Here is a 16,279-nt window from a genome sequence, read left to right as displayed (position 1 = left end):
TGTATACATACATGCTTACATAAACACTCATCAACCATAACATTGACATCTCGATTACACTAACTTATTTTTAACTATATATTGATCAAAGATTTTAATTTATTAACCTTTTTCTCGTCACAAGGAAGACTGGATAAAACCCCTTTTTGCTTGACAATCACTTGTGCTTTCTTCAAAAATTATCTCTCATAAAACTAACCAAATTTGTCTATTGCGTAAAATAACAATAAATCATTTCATCTTAAAACGTTCGCATCTTTAATCTACATATAGACCCAAACAAACTATGAAAATCTTCCTACTACACTGGCAAACAAATATGAAACTTCTCCCGAATCTTAGCCATCGTACACAGCATATTTATCTTCCCTGTGTCCACACTAACTCGATGAATGTGTCGACTTACCGCTAGACTTTCTTGATGAAAATTTTTTACTGCCTGCATAAAGAGATTGAAAATCATGAAAGTTTCGCTTGATAGCTACAATCATTAGGATGAGGAGTTAGTAGGGAAGACCATTTACCTGCAAGAATCAAGCAATGGTAAGTTGCTCAGTCCTCTTCCATAGGTACATCCGGAATATCAAACCTATCTTCTTGAATTGGTTTAGTAACTGTGGAAATAGGTGTCAGTGATAGGGAGTCAAGGAATGCGTGTAATCAATAAAGAAACGGAGCCAGGGGCATACAGCACAAAGAGAGAGACCATATGACTTAAAAAGTTTCAAGGCTATCCAAATCTAAATTCCAGTATCATATTGAGAAACTAAAAATTCAAGGGTATTTATGGTTAGGAAACGGTTATCAGGATTAAAAACAGTGATAACCAAGCAAGCATAATATGGCATAGACGAACAGGATATTGAAAATATTCTTTTATGGGGCGTATATTCATTCGTGCATAAGGACGAAAGTTGCATCGCGATGCTAGCAGCCTAGCACTGATTTTGTTTCCAAAACAGATAAACAAAATATAATGATAAACTCATTTTATCATATTTCAATAGAGAAAAAAAGGATATATATTGACATAAGATCATCCTCTTTGTCCCCGCGGTTTCGACTGTTGTTTAATTCCCTTAATATTTCCGGAGTAACCTGTATGTGAAGAGAAAAATGAGTCGATAAATCACTTAAAAACTTCCATCAAATAGTAAGAGCTCTGGTCATCTCACTAATTTATGTCTTTGCCTATCAACTAGAGTGTTGAGATTAGCTTTATCTTCCTTTGTCAACTCATTCTTGTACCTGCATCAACACAGCAATCAAACCCAGTCTTTTTTCGTATGGAATGTGCACACAGACGAGCAGTTTTGTGAAGAATTTAGGCTTCACTGTTAGAAGAGAAAATTTCGTAAATTTTTCTAACTAATAATTGACAATTAGAGGAATCAACATCTAAATAATATATTTTACTGGCATCGGGGGGAGACATGTATAGATGCTAGGGGAGGAGAAAAAATAAAAGGAGAAGCAAGAAAAAATAACCAAAAGAACTAACCTCTGAGCAAATGCGAGAAGTGACTGGTGCCAGATCACAGGCATTGCTCTGGAGTCTTCATGAAATTTCATAAAATGAGCAACTAAAGCATCAAGTACACGATATGGCAATGCATATTTCTTCTCAATTAATAACTTTATGAAATAACTGCAACAAACATAAAATCTAAAATCGTCAACATATACTTTCTGATAAGCTCTTGTGAAACATTGTGGCAAGTAAAAAATATCAAGAGCATAATACAAAACAGAATGAGTCATCAATAATATCAAGATCTATATGAAGTAGTCCATGTGGGATAATGAAACTCAGGAGTCACTGCACAAGTATAAATACCTTGTTGTTCCACAGTACTCCAGCTCTGCTAGTTTCAACAATGCGACACTGTTACATGCAACAAATATTAAACATGATACATCACAATTCGCAAGTAAGCAAAATGATATGGATTAATAACACGATGAAAATAATACCATAAAAACCAAAAATCCCCCTCCCCCTCCCTCCCCCCCCCCCAAAAATAAAAACAAATGTGTTTTTCAACAATTAACATGTTTCAAACAGCTTGAAAAGTTTGAAATGCTTGATTGCCACTTTCAAATGTCTGAGACATTTAAAAGTGGCAATCAAGCATTTCAAACTTTTCAAGCTGTTTGAATCAAATGTAATCAAAGAACACCGAGCAACCATGGTGAAGAGCTCATATTAATAAAACAGAGGCTGACAACCTCAAAATGAAATGTAAAAGGGATTCCGAAAGGTAATATGAATTTAGCATCAAAGTAAGCAGCTCTGCATTCAATAAAATCTCCAATGATGTAGCGAAATTATTCATGGAATAATGGAAACAAAATGACAGATTTTTCTCGTAAGATTTTTTTCCCATTGTTGACAGAAATTTGATTCTTGGTCACTATATGATTATATCAGATCAATAAACATTTAAAATTTTGCCTAATCATGTGGAATAGCTATTATAACACTAAGAGCATTGATGCAACTGCTTTTAGGGCGGTATATTTGTGATCTAAAAGTGAAAAGTAGAGCGATTTAGATTAAGGTCACAAGCATACCTAGAATGAAGTGGAGGGATTGAATTTTTCTCAATAATGCTCCCAACAATGACAGCCTCCCTTAAAGAGCATGTATTTGACTGGAAAATAAAAGGTTTCTCTTAAAAATCAACCGATGTTCATATGAAGAAAACTGTGGTATGCATTCATGCGTAAAATTTTTTTAATAGTAACACCCAGAAATTGCAACACAGAAAGAGGTGAAAAAGTTTCTAGAAAATGTAGGCAAATGGCTCACTTCTCTCTTCAAAATTCATCCTGAAACATAAAAATCAGCAACCTATTATCCATGGAAAAGAATGGCAAACGCCTCAATTGAAGCCCTAATTGACACTTGATAAGTATCCATTATACGAACCATTGCAACCCGGAGCATGAAATCAGCAAGTCGGCTCACTTACATTGAAATGAACGTTATGACACCAGTGACATTTTATTAAAGGTGCGGTTGTTATCACTGATATATAAAAGGTCATTTCTTGCTTTTTTGCCTGACTTAGCCAAATTGTCGAACTAAATGCACAAAGAACATGCTGAACAACCAGAGGTTAAGGTTTTACTTATCTAGTAAAATCATATGCCAGTAAAGAACTTTGCACGTGTAACAGGCACACTGGCACAAGAGGAAACTCAAGTGTGCTTGAGGATAAATTGGGCCGTCAATCCAGTTATCAAAATCAAGAACCAATTATAATGAACTAATGAATCAATTGGCGATGTATTAGATACCTCACATAACGGAAGTAAGATTCCTTTATTAAAAGCAGCTGGTTTATAGAGAGCCTTTTTTAAAGATTGATACAAAGCAAAGTGCAGCCTCTTATTCTTTCGAATGTCTTCTCTCACACGTGGCAGCAAGACAAACTTGTAGAACCGTTCCACTTTCTTGACACCCAAATTAGAAGCAAATATTCTAGTGGTTTGATACATTGCATTAGGAGACCATTTCTCTGGTTCAGTCAAGTACAGGACTTCTTCCCAGAGTTGCATAGAAGGTATATGCTTGAAGGCTTTTGGCACCTTACCAGAGGTGTATTTACTGAGTAGCTTGCCCACCCTGCAGAAAACACATATTACCGACATATTACCGATCACTGTGGCACCAAAAAAGGAAAATAATAATAATAATGGAAAAGAGAAGGACGAGACATCCAACAGTTTAACATTAAAAGAATAAGATAAATGGCATACCCCTTGTATAGTTCCACAATGGAATCATCTAATTTAGGCATTGCCTGCGCTCCTACAACCAAACAAGTGAAACCGAAAATAGTAAAAAGTTGTCATGACTCTTTTCATTGTACGATAAGCATCCCAACAATGTAACACTGGTAAAGTGTCAAGGTCAATTGAAACTACATCTTCACCTCCTACATAAAACAAACTAAAACAAACTGAGAATGTGACACACGTTTGACTATGTTTTCTTAATAACATTTTTTGTTGTAAATATCATGTTTATTTAAAATTCACTGGGGTATTTATATCTTAATCAATAATAAGAGGATTATATTGATTCCTTATTTCAGGGAAAATCATTCAGTTACGTTTCGGAATGAGACATTTTTTATTTTAGATTAGATGTCATGTTTTGATGCGTAGACCGTTCAGTTTTTCCTATGATTATTTCATACTAATAAATATGGAGTATTGATTCAATACAGTACAATAATAGATTAGTTTTGAGAGATATCAATAGCAATATAAAATATTAATTGTATTTGGGAGAGTGAAAATGTGTTTTCAGAAAGAACAATAAATTTTTACAAGGATGTGTTTATTATTTGTGTTTATAGGAAATGTCAACATTGCCAAAACACTCCCAGAAAAGATAAACAGACATGGCCAAAGGCTTCCGAAATCTTACCACAGTATATTAAAAATTAAAAATCAATAAAAAGAGAGGCTAAAAAATCATTAAGATATACAGGGGTAATTATATAAAGATCAGGAAAGTATTCGTGAGGATACTTGAATCAGACCTGAAGAAACTTGGGCATCTTTTTCTTTGATCTTCTCGACAATGATGTCGGCCAATGTGTGATGAGGACGATCATCTTTAGAAAAGAAGGCCTCAAGCAGCTTTTCATCTTCTTCATCAATCTTATCCTATTTGATCAAACAAATAGGATAATTTTAAAAGCAAATGTAACAATTTACTAAAAGTGATTTCAAGGATAAGAAAAAAAGGAATATGACATAAATTTATTCTATAATCAATCAAAGATTCAAAAGACAGCTAAGTTTTATGAACGAATATCCTATGGCAAATAGACTGACTGGCGTCCCTTATCAAAATATGAAGGATTGGGAAATATATCGAATCTGCAATGAAGTGCTGAAACACATATACATACCGTGCAACAGAGATATCCATCGAGTCTTTGAATTTCAAATTAACAAAGGCCTTTAAAAATAATTGGAGGTCAAGAAAAACAATTGTTCATCTCTCAGAAAGAAAATCAAGAAATAAATCGAGCATTGAGTTCAAATTTTAGCTGAAATGAAGCTCCACTCCTGACAGAATTAGGAAACGTGCATTTCGGATATTATGAACACCTTCCTCCAACAAGATTCAAATGACAACAGTCAATTCAATCTCTAAAAATTATAATGAACCGCATACGAAATCAAAAAAAGAAACCAAAAAGTAACGACTAAAGACATGATTAATTTGCTCACTGAAATAGATGAAGAACAACAAAGTGACAGATTACAAAATCAAAATTCACGGGTAATTTCAGTAAAAGAATTTTAACCATGGCTCCACTAAATCCGAGCCCCGCGGCTACAGATATGTGAAATAAAACGAAGAGAAAACCTCAAAATCATGTTGCCCAGACTGGATCTCTGATTCGGAAAACCCTTTAAAATAATCCAAATCTTCTTCCTCGTCTCTGATACTGTTTTTAGGGTCGTCCACTTGAGAAAACACGATGCCATTATTCTGGGCATCATTGTTATCTTCTTCTAGTTGAATTTCCTTCTGCTGAATAAGGGCTTCATTGAGAATCTTTGAGCTGACAGCCGACGGCACGAGCCTTTGCTGGAGCTGGTGGTGTTTTGGTGGCTTAGAACGTCGCTTGTAAGAGACGGAATCGGAGGTAAACGGTGAGAAGGGCTCCGGATTCGCGATTCGAGAACGCTTTTTCGACATCGCAGCTGATGGTGGCGGCGGAGCTGAGCAAAAAACCTAGTCTATTGATATTGTTTTGTAACGACAAGAGGCGGAGAGTGGGTTTTAGAAAAGCCAGTTAATTTGAGTTCGGCCTATTCCTCCAATATTTAAAAAAAAATTAATATAAAAAAATAATATATTTAAATTTTAAATTTTAAATATATAAAATATATATAAATAATAAACATATATTTAATGAGATTTTAAAAAATTAATTAGCTTTAATACTATTATAATGTTATTTTAACAAATTTCAAAATCAAAAAATATCGTGTATATATATATAACCAAAAATAAAATAAAAAAAATTGAACTAATCCAACTGTTTTTTAATCAGTTCACCGGTTCAATACTGATATGAACGACATATAATGATTTTTGAAAGTTGTTCGGACATGATCTATAGCCAGCGTTCAACTAGTTGGTGTCATCCGATTCTGAAAACACTAGTCAAAATAACTTATCGATTTCGTTAACTATTTAAAATTTTTAAAAAAGTTTAAAACTTTTATAACGTGATTTGATAGTAATTTCATTTAAAAACTATAGAATATTTTTTTCTTAGTAGATTAATTGTTTATCATGATTTTAAATTTGCACCATTTTTATCTTTTTGTATTTTATAAGAGTTAAGATAATTTTATTCGGTGATTGATCAAATATTTTGGTAATTATTGATGAGAAAGAGTTAATAGATTTAATTATGTTTGTTTTTTGAATATGTCTTCTGTGAAACGGTCTCACGAATATTTATCTGTGAGACAGGTCAACCCTATCGATATTCCGATAAAATGTAATATTTTTAACATAAAAATAATACTTTTTCATAGATAAATCAAATAAAATATATGTCTTACAAAATACGAACTTCACCCAAATTTGTGTTTTCTTTCTTACAACAAAAAATGGTGGGACACTACACGCAGCTGGCAATCCCACCAAAGTTGGTTGGGTCGAGACTTGTTCAGACCGTCAAATTGTTGACCAACTTAAAGGCAGGTGATATTATAAAATTCACCTACTTTTCATTTTTCTTTTTTACTTCTATTTAAAAAATTGTTACTATTTATTGTGTCATTATTATAATATCATTACAATTTATTTTTAAATAATTTACATTAATTACGTGATTTAATATATACACATGCATATAATATAAATATGCCGATCTCGCTCGGAAAAATTAGGTGAGTTGAGTGGATAATTTTTTTGAAGGAGATATGTTTTTTTTCTGCATATGCTTGTGATCGAGCAAGATGAATCCGAGCTGGATAATATGTTTATCTGATAACAAAGAACATTACGTGACCACACTGACATTCAGCTATGCACTTAAATTAAAGAAAATGTGTTTAAGTAAATATGTGAAGATTGTTTGTGAGAATGAACAAGTAATGTCTTGATTTTATCACAATTTAAGGTATTTATAGAATAATCGGTGACTACTTCGAGATGCTCGGGTGATGGCTACCATGTATAGATATGGTCCATGTTTTGACTTCCGCACGATTTGTGAACCGGTAGGAGAGGACAAATCTCTTAATTATCTATGGACATAATCAATGATCATCTAACTTGATTCTCTTGTATTAACCAACGAATGTTTTCCCGGGATCAGTTATGGACTGAGACTCTGGTTCTTCCTTCATCCGGGATCCAGACTCCCCGGTACTTTTGACTGGACCCGCTCGATTGTCCTTTCCCCGCCCGGGCTCAAGGACCCAGACCCGCATATATATATATATATGCGGGTCTGGGTCCTTGAGCCCATATATATAATCTGGAAGCAATTTCTTGTTTTTTTTCTGTTTCTAAAATCCCCTTCAGGTCAAAATTATGTCCGCTGTTCTCCCCTCGAAACTACGATTTTTCTATCACACTTCTCGCTGAATATTTCTGGGTCTGTGGGAGTTTCCGGTGCTGCAATGGCGGATCGGAGTAGAAAATGGGTGAGAGAAGAGTTCGTCACATATGCTTACATTCTCATATACATTGCTCTATCCAGCGGGCAGATCTTCTTCAACAAGGTTATTTCATCTCTACTGTATTTCTCCTTTTTCCACTTCCTACAGTGTACGTTTATGTGAAATAGTCGAATCGATGATCGCGTACTTCTAATTGGCACATTGTCAAACAAGTGATGAGATTTGTGGGTTGTGGATGATGATTTGAATGTGATGGGAAGGATTATATCCGAGGAAATTGTGTTAGGAAGAGCAAAGGGTCGACAATTTAAGCTCCAATTTGGCTAGGATTTCATGGATTTGTTAATTGAATTTGCTTTGAGTTAGAGGAGTAAATGGAAAGCATGTTTCTTGATATGAAATTCGTTTTATAGCGTGGGCATTCAGTTGTCGCAACTTTAAAGCTTGAGTATGGTCGAAGGCAGGAGTAGTTTACTGTGTTAGATGTGCCTTATTTTCACGGGTGATGACAACTCCACAACCGAAAGCCATTGCTATGGTTGATGGAGTTTCTGATAATTTCGCGAGACTTTTTCTCTCAAAATTTTTTTAGGCAATATATGTTGAAGTGTCCTTGTTTTATTGGTTTAGGGAGCTGATATTGAACCATATAATTATATTTTGGTTGGCGATGTCACATGAAATTATATGAAGTATTTTAAATTTGTCACTAGAGTTTATTGAAATAGAATATATAATAGAGTATTTTTTTTTGGAATGATATTTAATTAAAGATATGATTAGACGTGTTTGGGGGAAATTGGGAATAAAAGTGTAATGTTTTGGTTTCATCCAAAAATAAAAAAAGGGTTTGGAAAATGAATCCCGACATCCAAAGTTTCTTTAGGTGATAGAATGATGCCACACAATCACTTGCATAGTAGATTTTAGGTGCAAAATGTTCGCCACTTGAGATCGAAACCACAATAGTCCATAATGTGAACACTGATTGCTTTAGTTATTTCCATTTTCTTAGTCTGCGTCCAATTTCTTAAGAACATTAACATTAGGAGATGATCTTTGCAGGAGAGTCCTATATAAATACTAGCGAATTAAGTTGGACAATATCTCGGATTAACTGAACGCTGCAAATTTTGTTCCATCAAAGTACAACTAACGTTAAATTAGTGTAAATATCTATGAAAGAAAAATTATACTGCCTGTTTTTCACCTCACAGATGTAAGATTGATGGAGCTTTAGTTTTTGTCTCTTTTTTGTTAACAAAAGTGAGACCACTGCTAGATATTTAATTCAGTTTTTGAGAACTGTAGCATAGGTTTGGTTTTGATGGCAAGTGACATTTTTCTATGAGAAAGTTTTATATGTCCATACGCTAAAAGGAGTAAACTTGTTGCCCTATGTGCACTGTAAGATACATCTTTGTGCATCTGTGATGAAAATGGTGCTACATGCGATTGTTTGTAGGAGATCTGTGATGAAAATGGTGCTACGTGCTATTGTTTGGGCTTTTTTTTTCGTTCTACTCTGTGAAGAAAAATATCCTAGATCTCATTTCTATTATCCCATGTAAACACTATATTTTCTGCATTCTTTGATTGCAATTGAGACAAATGATAATCATTATTATTTTATGGTATAAATTCTGAACTTAAATGGGTTTTCCAGTATGATAGTTATAGACTCCTAAGAGTTGATGTATATTTCCATTGAGTATAGGATTTCTTGTTTTTTTTAGCAAAGTTCCATGGAGTTTTTATTTTCTTTTTATGTGCTATTTTTAGGATTTGAGAAATCAATTCTTGCACCTATTTATTGGAGTTCTTGTGGTGAAGTTTCACTACATACATGAATCACATGACTAGAATGAGGCATTGCTAAGTTGCATACTTTTATCAATTGCATAGAGTGCCTACTTATTGGCTATGTAAGTGAAATGTCATTTATGCACTTTCTATAAGCCTTTGGAAGTACATTTCAGAAGTCACGAAATTGTTCTGCCAAATTTACCTTGTCAAAATATTCTTGAATGCAGTGGGTGTTGTCGTCAAAGGAAATAAACTTCCCGTATCCTCTTGGATTGACGATGCTTCATATGATCTTCTCCTCTGTCTTATGTTTCGTTCTTACCAAGGTTCTCAAGGTAATATATGCACAAATAATACCCATGATCAGGATTTGTCGATTATTGTGTTTTAATATAGATTCCCCCCTTTTTGCAGATTATTAAAGTTGAGGAAGGAATGACTTTGGATATGTGAGCTAGCCCTACCTTTATAGTTATTGTCCTCAAATTTTTTCATGTTTCACCATTTAATTGCATTTATCTTGATCTCACTCGATTTTTTATTCTAGCATCATGGTTTCATTATTGCTAACAACTCAAGTTTTTTATTCTCCAGATATATGTCGTCAGTTATACCTATTGGTGCTATGTTTGCAATGACTCTCTGGCTAGGGAATACTGCTTACCTCTACATATCTGTTGCATTTGCTCAAATGTTGAAAGCAATCAGTAGGTGTTTACTAGTTGCTTCATTGGTGGAACTGTTTTTTAGTCAATGCAACTTTAGTGGCTAAAATTGATTATGATTTGGCCCTCGTACCATTGTTTTGATTTCTGCTACATCTACAGTGCCAGTTGCTGTTTTCATTCTTGGTGTATTCGCTGGACTTGAGGTTATGAGTGTCAAAATGCTTCTTATAATGTCGGTGATCAGTTTTGGTGTTCTGGTGGCTTCTTATGGCGAAATAGATATCAACTGGATTGGTGTTGTTTACCAAATGGGAGGTGTAGTTGGGGAAGCTTTAAGGCTGGTATTTATGGAAATTTTTGTGAAGCGGAAGGGGCTGAAACTGAATCCTATATCTATGATGTACTATGTTAGCCCCTGCAGGCATGTACTTTCATTCTTTAGAATTCCGAGATATGTTCCGATGTTATTGCTGTCTTTGAATTGAAATTGGGTCCATGATGCAGTGCTCTTTGTCTCTTAATTCCGTGGATCTTCCTGGAGAAGCCAAGGATGGATGAACAAGGGACTTGGAGCTTCAAACCGCTCATTCTTATTCTAAACTCTCTTTGTACTTTCGCCCTCAATCTTTCAGTTTTCCTTGTCATCTCGCATACAAGTGCTTTGACCATTCGTGTAGCTGGGGTCGTGAAGGACTGGGTAGTAGTTTTACTGTCAGCCCTTCTTTTTGCGGACACAAAATTGACACTGATAAATCTATTTGGTTATGCGGTTGGTAAGTACATCGTTTGCATTCATGCTTCCCCGCTTCCAACTGTTGTAAGGGAGCCTGAAAACGTGATAATGAGTCTACTTTCACTTATTATACTCGATTCTGGATCTTCTACTGATTTTGTTAACTTCACCTTCAGAATTGCTTAATAATTTATTTGAACTTCAACAGTAGCCTGGCATTTTGATAAAATGATGAGAGAAACCTGGACGTTTGCAGCTATTGCAGGGGTAGCTGCATACAATAACCACAAGTTGAAAAAGGAAGCTACTCGTGTTAACACAGAGGAGCCCAGTCAATCAGTTCCGCTCGTTTCATCCTTGTCCTCAAACGAATGAACAAGAATGTCTGCTGCGTCTCGACCATGCTGCTTTAGGTTTGTTGGAAATTTCTGGTGCCTCGCTGCCTAAAGATGGAAAGGGATAACACAAGATTTACTTATGCGGAGAAGCTGCAGCTGACTGGTTTGATTCTTGTTCAGTATAGTGATCTTTGTAGTCTGTCTTCATTGTGTCCTATAGTTTCCAAGATTGATAGTCATCGGGTCAGGACCTGTACGTAAAATTGAGATCGATGACCGTTGTTTTTTTCAGTTTTAACACGAAAAAGGTTGTACACATTTACGATATCAGCCTTCATATGTATGGAACAAACTTTTATAAACGAAGTACGTACTCTTTCTTCATTCTGGATGTTCCAGTTAGCTTGTTAGATAATTTAACAAATCCAAAGAAAATAAACATATAAATCTCTCTAACTACTATCTAACAAAACAAAAATTTTGTCAAATAACCAACTCTGTTTTCTGATATGACGTCTACCAAAAGATTGTCGGTTGTGATTTATTTGAGAAAACTAAATATTATAATTTTTTCGTCGAAAAACTAATCTGCTCGTTTTTAGTCATTAGCCTGTTCGTTTCACAGCTTAATTTCATATCAGTTACAGAACCACTTGCTCTCCCCACATAACTTCTAGTGTCCGTTTGGCTTCGCCTCGTAGTTGCATGCTTCATCTCCTATAAAGCTCTGCATTACTCCAATCCAGTAATACGACAATTCAAAAACTTCCCAAGAAATTAACAATTTGTTAGTCATGGATTCCAATTCAAATCTCCTCCTCGTAATCTTCGTTTTATATTTCTTGGCATCATCTACAGCCGCCTCTGCTCGTAATCTTAGCTTAAAAACGTCCCTTTCGACCCGTCTAAAGTTAGCTGAAGATGGGTCGTCCCCGTGCTGGGATTCGTTACTAGAGCTGCATTCTTGCAGCGGCGAAGTGGTGCTGTTCTTTCTCAATGGAGAGACACATCTCGGACCCAGCTGCTGCAATGCCATAAGAATCATTCAGCACCAGTGCTGGCCTTCCATGCTGGGCTCGCTCGGGATCAGTACGGAGGAAAGTGATATATTACGTGGTTTTTGCGATGCTACTACTGCCAAAGGCGTTGGTGGTGGCTCCGCCAACCCGCCGCCGCCGAGTTCTGGAAGTGCTGCCACCTCCCACGTTTAGTCTCCTACGGATATCTACATTATGTAATGTGAACTGCCTGTGTTTAGCGCACTTTCGCGAATGATGGGTAAAAATAATTATTTTGCATGTCTCAAGTTATTATGGTTTTAATTTATAATTTGATACTTTAAACAAACGGAATCTTATGCATGACTGAAATAATATTATGAAAAAAAAATGAAAAATAATATAATACAAGTTAGTTTTTACGAAAATACTTTATTATTTTTTCTTCATAGTTTCCAATTATTATGTAAATTTTTAGGAAAATATAAATTATATTTTTCCTAAAAATTTACATAATAATTGGAAACTTCATTATATTTTTCCTACAAAATTACATAATAATTGGAAACTATGAAGAAAAAAAAAATTATGGCCCAATTCGAGCTACTGATGATCATAATCATGATTCATATACATAATAATCATCATTTTACACACGAATTGTATGTGTGCGTAAGCTAGTACTGTATAAATTTTGATCATCCTAAAACACAATTTATCAATATCCTATTATTTTCATAAAATTTCATTTTCCGTACAAATGTGAACGCATATTTTGTAATCCATGTTTTTTTTCACATCAAAATTTACTCAAAATTTTTAGTAATTGTTCAACGGCTCACGTTCTATTATTTTCAAAGAAATGTAAACTTACACTCCTAACAAATTTAAATAAATATAAAATTTAAATCTTTTTAACTATATTTTGGCAATTAGCAGTTGGATTCTTGGTAGAACAATGCTTTAATATGATCTGACGAATATATGATGACTGACACGAGACAAAAAAAAAAAAACTAATGTAGCAACTTGTGGAATCATTTGATTTTATTAAAATTAATTTCATAATATCGATTAAAAATTCTAATATCTAAGTGGTCGGTTGGTGCGGATGAAGTGGTCGATGAGACGAGAACTTTCCCTAAAAAGTCTAAATTTTATGTTACATCAAATTTCAAACAATCAATTAAATAAAGACAAAAACTTGTGTGAGACGGTCTCAATCGTATTTTGTGAGACAGATCTCTTATTTGTGTCATCCATGAAAAAATATTATTTTTTATGGTAAGCGTATTACTTTTTATTGTGAATATCGGTAGGATTGACCCGTCTAACAGATAAAGATTCGTGAGACCGTCTCACAATAGATCTACCCTTAAATACGTTAGTTATATTTTTTTTTAGAAAAATGACCATAATAATTACAAAAAAAATAGTATTTTCAATAATTTTGATATATTACATAGAATAGGTGTGTCGATATATTAAAATTATATATATAAGATGTCATTTACTCCAAAATTGTGGTATTTGGACGATTTACAAAGCATATGCTATATTGTATTTGACAAAAATTAAAACATTTAACTACGTTTCTTCATTTTATGATAGTCTACATGAGAATAATAATTGTAATTAGAATTTAATCTGTATTTAGATGCTTTTATTCTCAACAGACAAGCCACCTTCTTCCAGAAGCAGCGCCGCCATCTAGGAGAAGAAACTCCGCCAACGTGGGCCCTGCTCTTACTCCGTTTCACCGCCAGTCCACGAACCTCCGGCGGCCGGTAAGTTCGGATAAGCGGCCACTTAATAACTTTGAAGAATGGATGCCGCTTGACGTCCGTTGCACCCCTGGCACATCCCAATCTCTTCCGAGGGTCCTTCGCCAGCAATTTCTCAATCAAATCTCTGGCCTCCGCCATTCCCGGCTCCTCACTCTCCCCTTCCGCCGCCAGCAAGCTCACCCCTCTGCTGGATGCTATATTCCGCAGTGTGGAATCTTTGCTCCCGCCCTTGAACGGCGTCGTGCCGTAGAGTAGTTCGTATATCAAGATGCCGAACGCCCACCAGTCAACTCCGTTTCCATGGCCGATTCCGCTAGCTAACTCTGGCGATAAGTATTCGTGAGTGCCTACGCACGATCTTGAAAAAGCTGACGTTGGCTCCGCCACAAATTCTGTCACCCGTTCAACACGCCGCCGTTGGACGAAACAAGAACAGGACGCCGTCTTGATTTGTGTCCTATTCTCCAATATCGGCGAAACATCTGACTGAAAACACAGATCAAAATCCGATAACATGATGTGACCATCTTCACGGATCAGTATATTTTCCGGTTTGAGATCCCGGTACACAATGCCACGCGAGTGCAGATACTCTAGAGCCAGGAGAACTTCGGCAGCGAAGAACCTGACAGCCTGAACAGGTAAACGGTTCATGGGTTGCTTTCGGAGCAAGCCATGGAGGTCTCCATGGGGACAGAAGTCCATCAAAAGACAAGTGTAATGAGACACTTCTAAGTGAGCGTACAACGTCGGAAGAAAAGGGTGGTCGAGAGAGGAAAGAATTTTTGCTTCCGTCTGCACCTGAGAAAGTTTCTTAGAAGTCAATGAATCCCGGTCGACAACTTTAAGGGCGAAGTTTGCATGATCATAGTCGCGTAAGCGGCAGAGAAAAACGCGGCCAAGGTTCCCTGTCCCAACCAGTCGGAGGAGCTTGAGGTGGCGTAGATGGAGAGCGCCATCATGTGACAATGTGGTGGCAGCTTTGATAGCAGCCCAGTTGGGATTGTCATGGCGGCGATGTGGACGGTGGTTGGTGTTTGGGATGGCGGTGGAGGAAGAAGTATTATTGGAGGTGCTAGAGAGACGCGACTCGTTGAAGCTGAGGGTTAGGCTGCTGCGAGCTAAGCTGCTGCGAGCACTTACCGTGGTGGCGGTGGTGAAGCTCAGATCAAGCTCGGAATCTGTTAAATTGTAATAGTAAAGGGAGTCGTCTTGCTCCATTTTTTGGTTTGAGTTTACATGAATTGTATATGCTGTGTGTGTATATATATATATACATTCAGGCAACGACGGTGGTGGGGAACATAAAATTAATTTTGGTAACGTGTTTGGTTGAAATTATTTAATTTAAATTTAATAGAGTTGCTATTAAATTCAAAGAAGTTGATAATTGTTTACTTGCATTTCGCGCTATCCGAGGATGTTAGAGAAGAGTAGATTAAAATTCTATTACTATTCGAAACATCCAAGTGTCTATGATAGAATTAAGAGCTCAAATTTAGTCATATATATATCAGATCCACTAATTTTTTTTAAATCAAATATGTGTGTAAATCTTGTCCATCCAAACTATATGGAGATAATGTCCTCACATATAGCATCGAACATACCATGTTAAATAGAGAAGATTATTAATTAAAGTTAAACTTTGTACTAACGAACATTTGATATTGGTTTGTTGGTGAAGTTTTTTTAATAATTCAAAAAATACATTTTCAATTCCAAAATATTAAATCTATATATTTCACATTTCTATTTTCATTTCATTCATTGTTGTGTCGGTCAATGATACGAGGGAATGAAACAAATATTTGAAGATAAATTATGTGTTTTAGGATTATATATTATATTTTCTCCTTCGGAATTATTCTCTAGCTTGCATTCATACAAATTAATTTTCGAGACAGTCTCGTATGAGTTTTTATTCGTATAAAAATAAGAGAAGACATTTTCTAGATATAAATGCACAAATACTTTCTAATTTTATAAAAATACTTTCTATTTTTATGCTCGGAAGACATACATGATACAACGTACCTGAACAAAATGTGGGAAACTGGGGTTCATGCATGGCCGATAGCTGATTTTAGAAGATACGAATTTGAATCCCTCGTCAATACATTTGACATCATTGTTCGAGATTCGAGACTCGATTGTAACGAATTGATTTCCCAACGCATAATAATTCGAAATAATGCTATCACAATTTTTTTATTATGATATATAAAATATATTTTTCACAAGCTTAATAAATATATAGTTGATGAATTTC

General features: G+C 35.3%; 3 protein-coding genes across 5 annotated transcripts; 1 reads left to right on the top strand and 2 right to left on the bottom strand.

Moving 5' to 3' along the window:
- Positions 1 to 211: 211 nt before the first annotated feature.
- Positions 212 to 5,837, bottom strand: LOC140838510 (bystin-like). 2 transcript variants are annotated; one of them, XM_073204872.1, is made up of 11 exons: positions 5,396 to 5,837; positions 4,557 to 4,683; positions 3,766 to 3,817; positions 3,304 to 3,631; positions 2,575 to 2,654; positions 1,838 to 1,885; positions 1,502 to 1,648; positions 1,176 to 1,248; positions 1,023 to 1,098; positions 525 to 626; positions 212 to 439 (listed from the first exon to the last, which is right to left on the bottom strand). In XM_073204872.1, exons 1-10 carry the CDS (start codon positions 5,729 to 5,731, stop codon positions 553 to 555), a joined length of 1,341 nt encoding a protein of 446 aa, XP_073060973.1. In that variant the 5' UTR covers positions 5,732 to 5,837; the 3' UTR covers positions 212 to 439; positions 525 to 552. The 2 variants fall into 2 exon arrangements, with proteins under 2 accessions (XP_073060973.1, XP_073060972.1); XM_073204871.1 differs by having other exon boundaries at positions 525 to 632; positions 5,396 to 5,836.
- A 1,682-nt stretch (positions 5,838 to 7,519) lies between these two features.
- LOC140838509 (probable sugar phosphate/phosphate translocator At3g14410) lies at positions 7,520 to 11,584 on the top strand. Of its 2 annotated transcripts, none has more exons than XM_073204869.1 (7): positions 7,520 to 7,779; positions 9,711 to 9,818; positions 9,898 to 9,932; positions 10,078 to 10,190; positions 10,311 to 10,572; positions 10,656 to 10,924; positions 11,141 to 11,584. In XM_073204869.1, exons 1-7 carry the CDS (start codon positions 7,678 to 7,680, stop codon positions 11,257 to 11,259), a joined length of 1,008 nt encoding a protein of 335 aa, XP_073060970.1. In that variant the 5' UTR covers positions 7,520 to 7,677; the 3' UTR covers positions 11,260 to 11,584. The 2 variants fall into 2 exon arrangements, with proteins under 2 accessions (XP_073060970.1, XP_073060971.1); XM_073204870.1 differs by lacking the exon at positions 7,520 to 7,779 and adding an exon at positions 9,582 to 9,602.
- A 2,137-nt stretch (positions 11,585 to 13,721) lies between these two features.
- Positions 13,722 to 15,268, bottom strand: LOC140837701 (serine/threonine-protein kinase WAG1-like). The gene has a single exon (XM_073203814.1). The coding sequence runs from the start codon at positions 15,226 to 15,228 to the stop codon at positions 13,804 to 13,806; it is 1,425 nt and encodes a 474-aa protein (XP_073059915.1). The 5' UTR covers positions 15,229 to 15,268; the 3' UTR covers positions 13,722 to 13,803.
- Between the last annotated feature and the right edge of the window lie 1,011 nt (positions 15,269 to 16,279).

The sequence above is a fragment of the Primulina eburnea genome, chromosome 8, assembly GCF_022965805.1.
Source record: "Primulina eburnea isolate SZY01 chromosome 8, ASM2296580v1, whole genome shotgun sequence".
Classification (NCBI taxonomy): Eukaryota; Viridiplantae; Streptophyta; class Magnoliopsida; order Lamiales; family Gesneriaceae; genus Primulina; species Primulina eburnea.
The sequence above is the reverse complement of the archived record's forward strand: the minus strand, read 5'-3'. Positions and strand labels throughout refer to the sequence as shown.

What these genes read in the sequence shown, in the direction of transcription:
- LOC140838510 (XM_073204871.1), bottom strand. Translation starts at nt 5,731, where the DNA reads ATGTCGAAAAAGCGTTCTCGAATCGCGAATCCGGAGCCCTTCTCACCG. An exon ending in ATTGTGGAACTATACAAGGG is followed by an intron (nt 3,632 to 3,765) that starts GTATGCCATTTA and finishes TGTTTTCTGCAG; the next exon opens with GGTGGGCAAGCTACTCAGTA. An exon ending in CTTCTCGCATTTGCTCAGAG is followed by an intron (nt 1,249 to 1,501) that starts GTTAGTTCTTTT and finishes GTGTTGATGCAG; the next exon opens with GTACAAGAATGAGTTGACAA.
- LOC140837701 (XM_073203814.1), bottom strand. Translation starts at nt 15,228, where the DNA reads ATGGAGCAAGACGACTCCCTTTACTATTACAATTTAACAGATTCCGAG.
- LOC140838509 (XM_073204869.1), top strand. Translation starts at nt 7,678, where the DNA reads ATGGCGGATCGGAGTAGAAAATGGGTGAGAGAAGAGTTCGTCACATAT. An exon ending in GGCAGATCTTCTTCAACAAG is followed by an intron (nt 7,780 to 9,710) that starts GTTATTTCATCT and finishes TCTTGAATGCAG; the next exon opens with TGGGTGTTGTCGTCAAAGGA. An exon ending in TTCTTACCAAGGTTCTCAAG is followed by an intron (nt 9,819 to 9,897) that starts GTAATATATGCA and finishes CCCTTTTTGCAG; the next exon opens with ATTATTAAAGTTGAGGAAGG.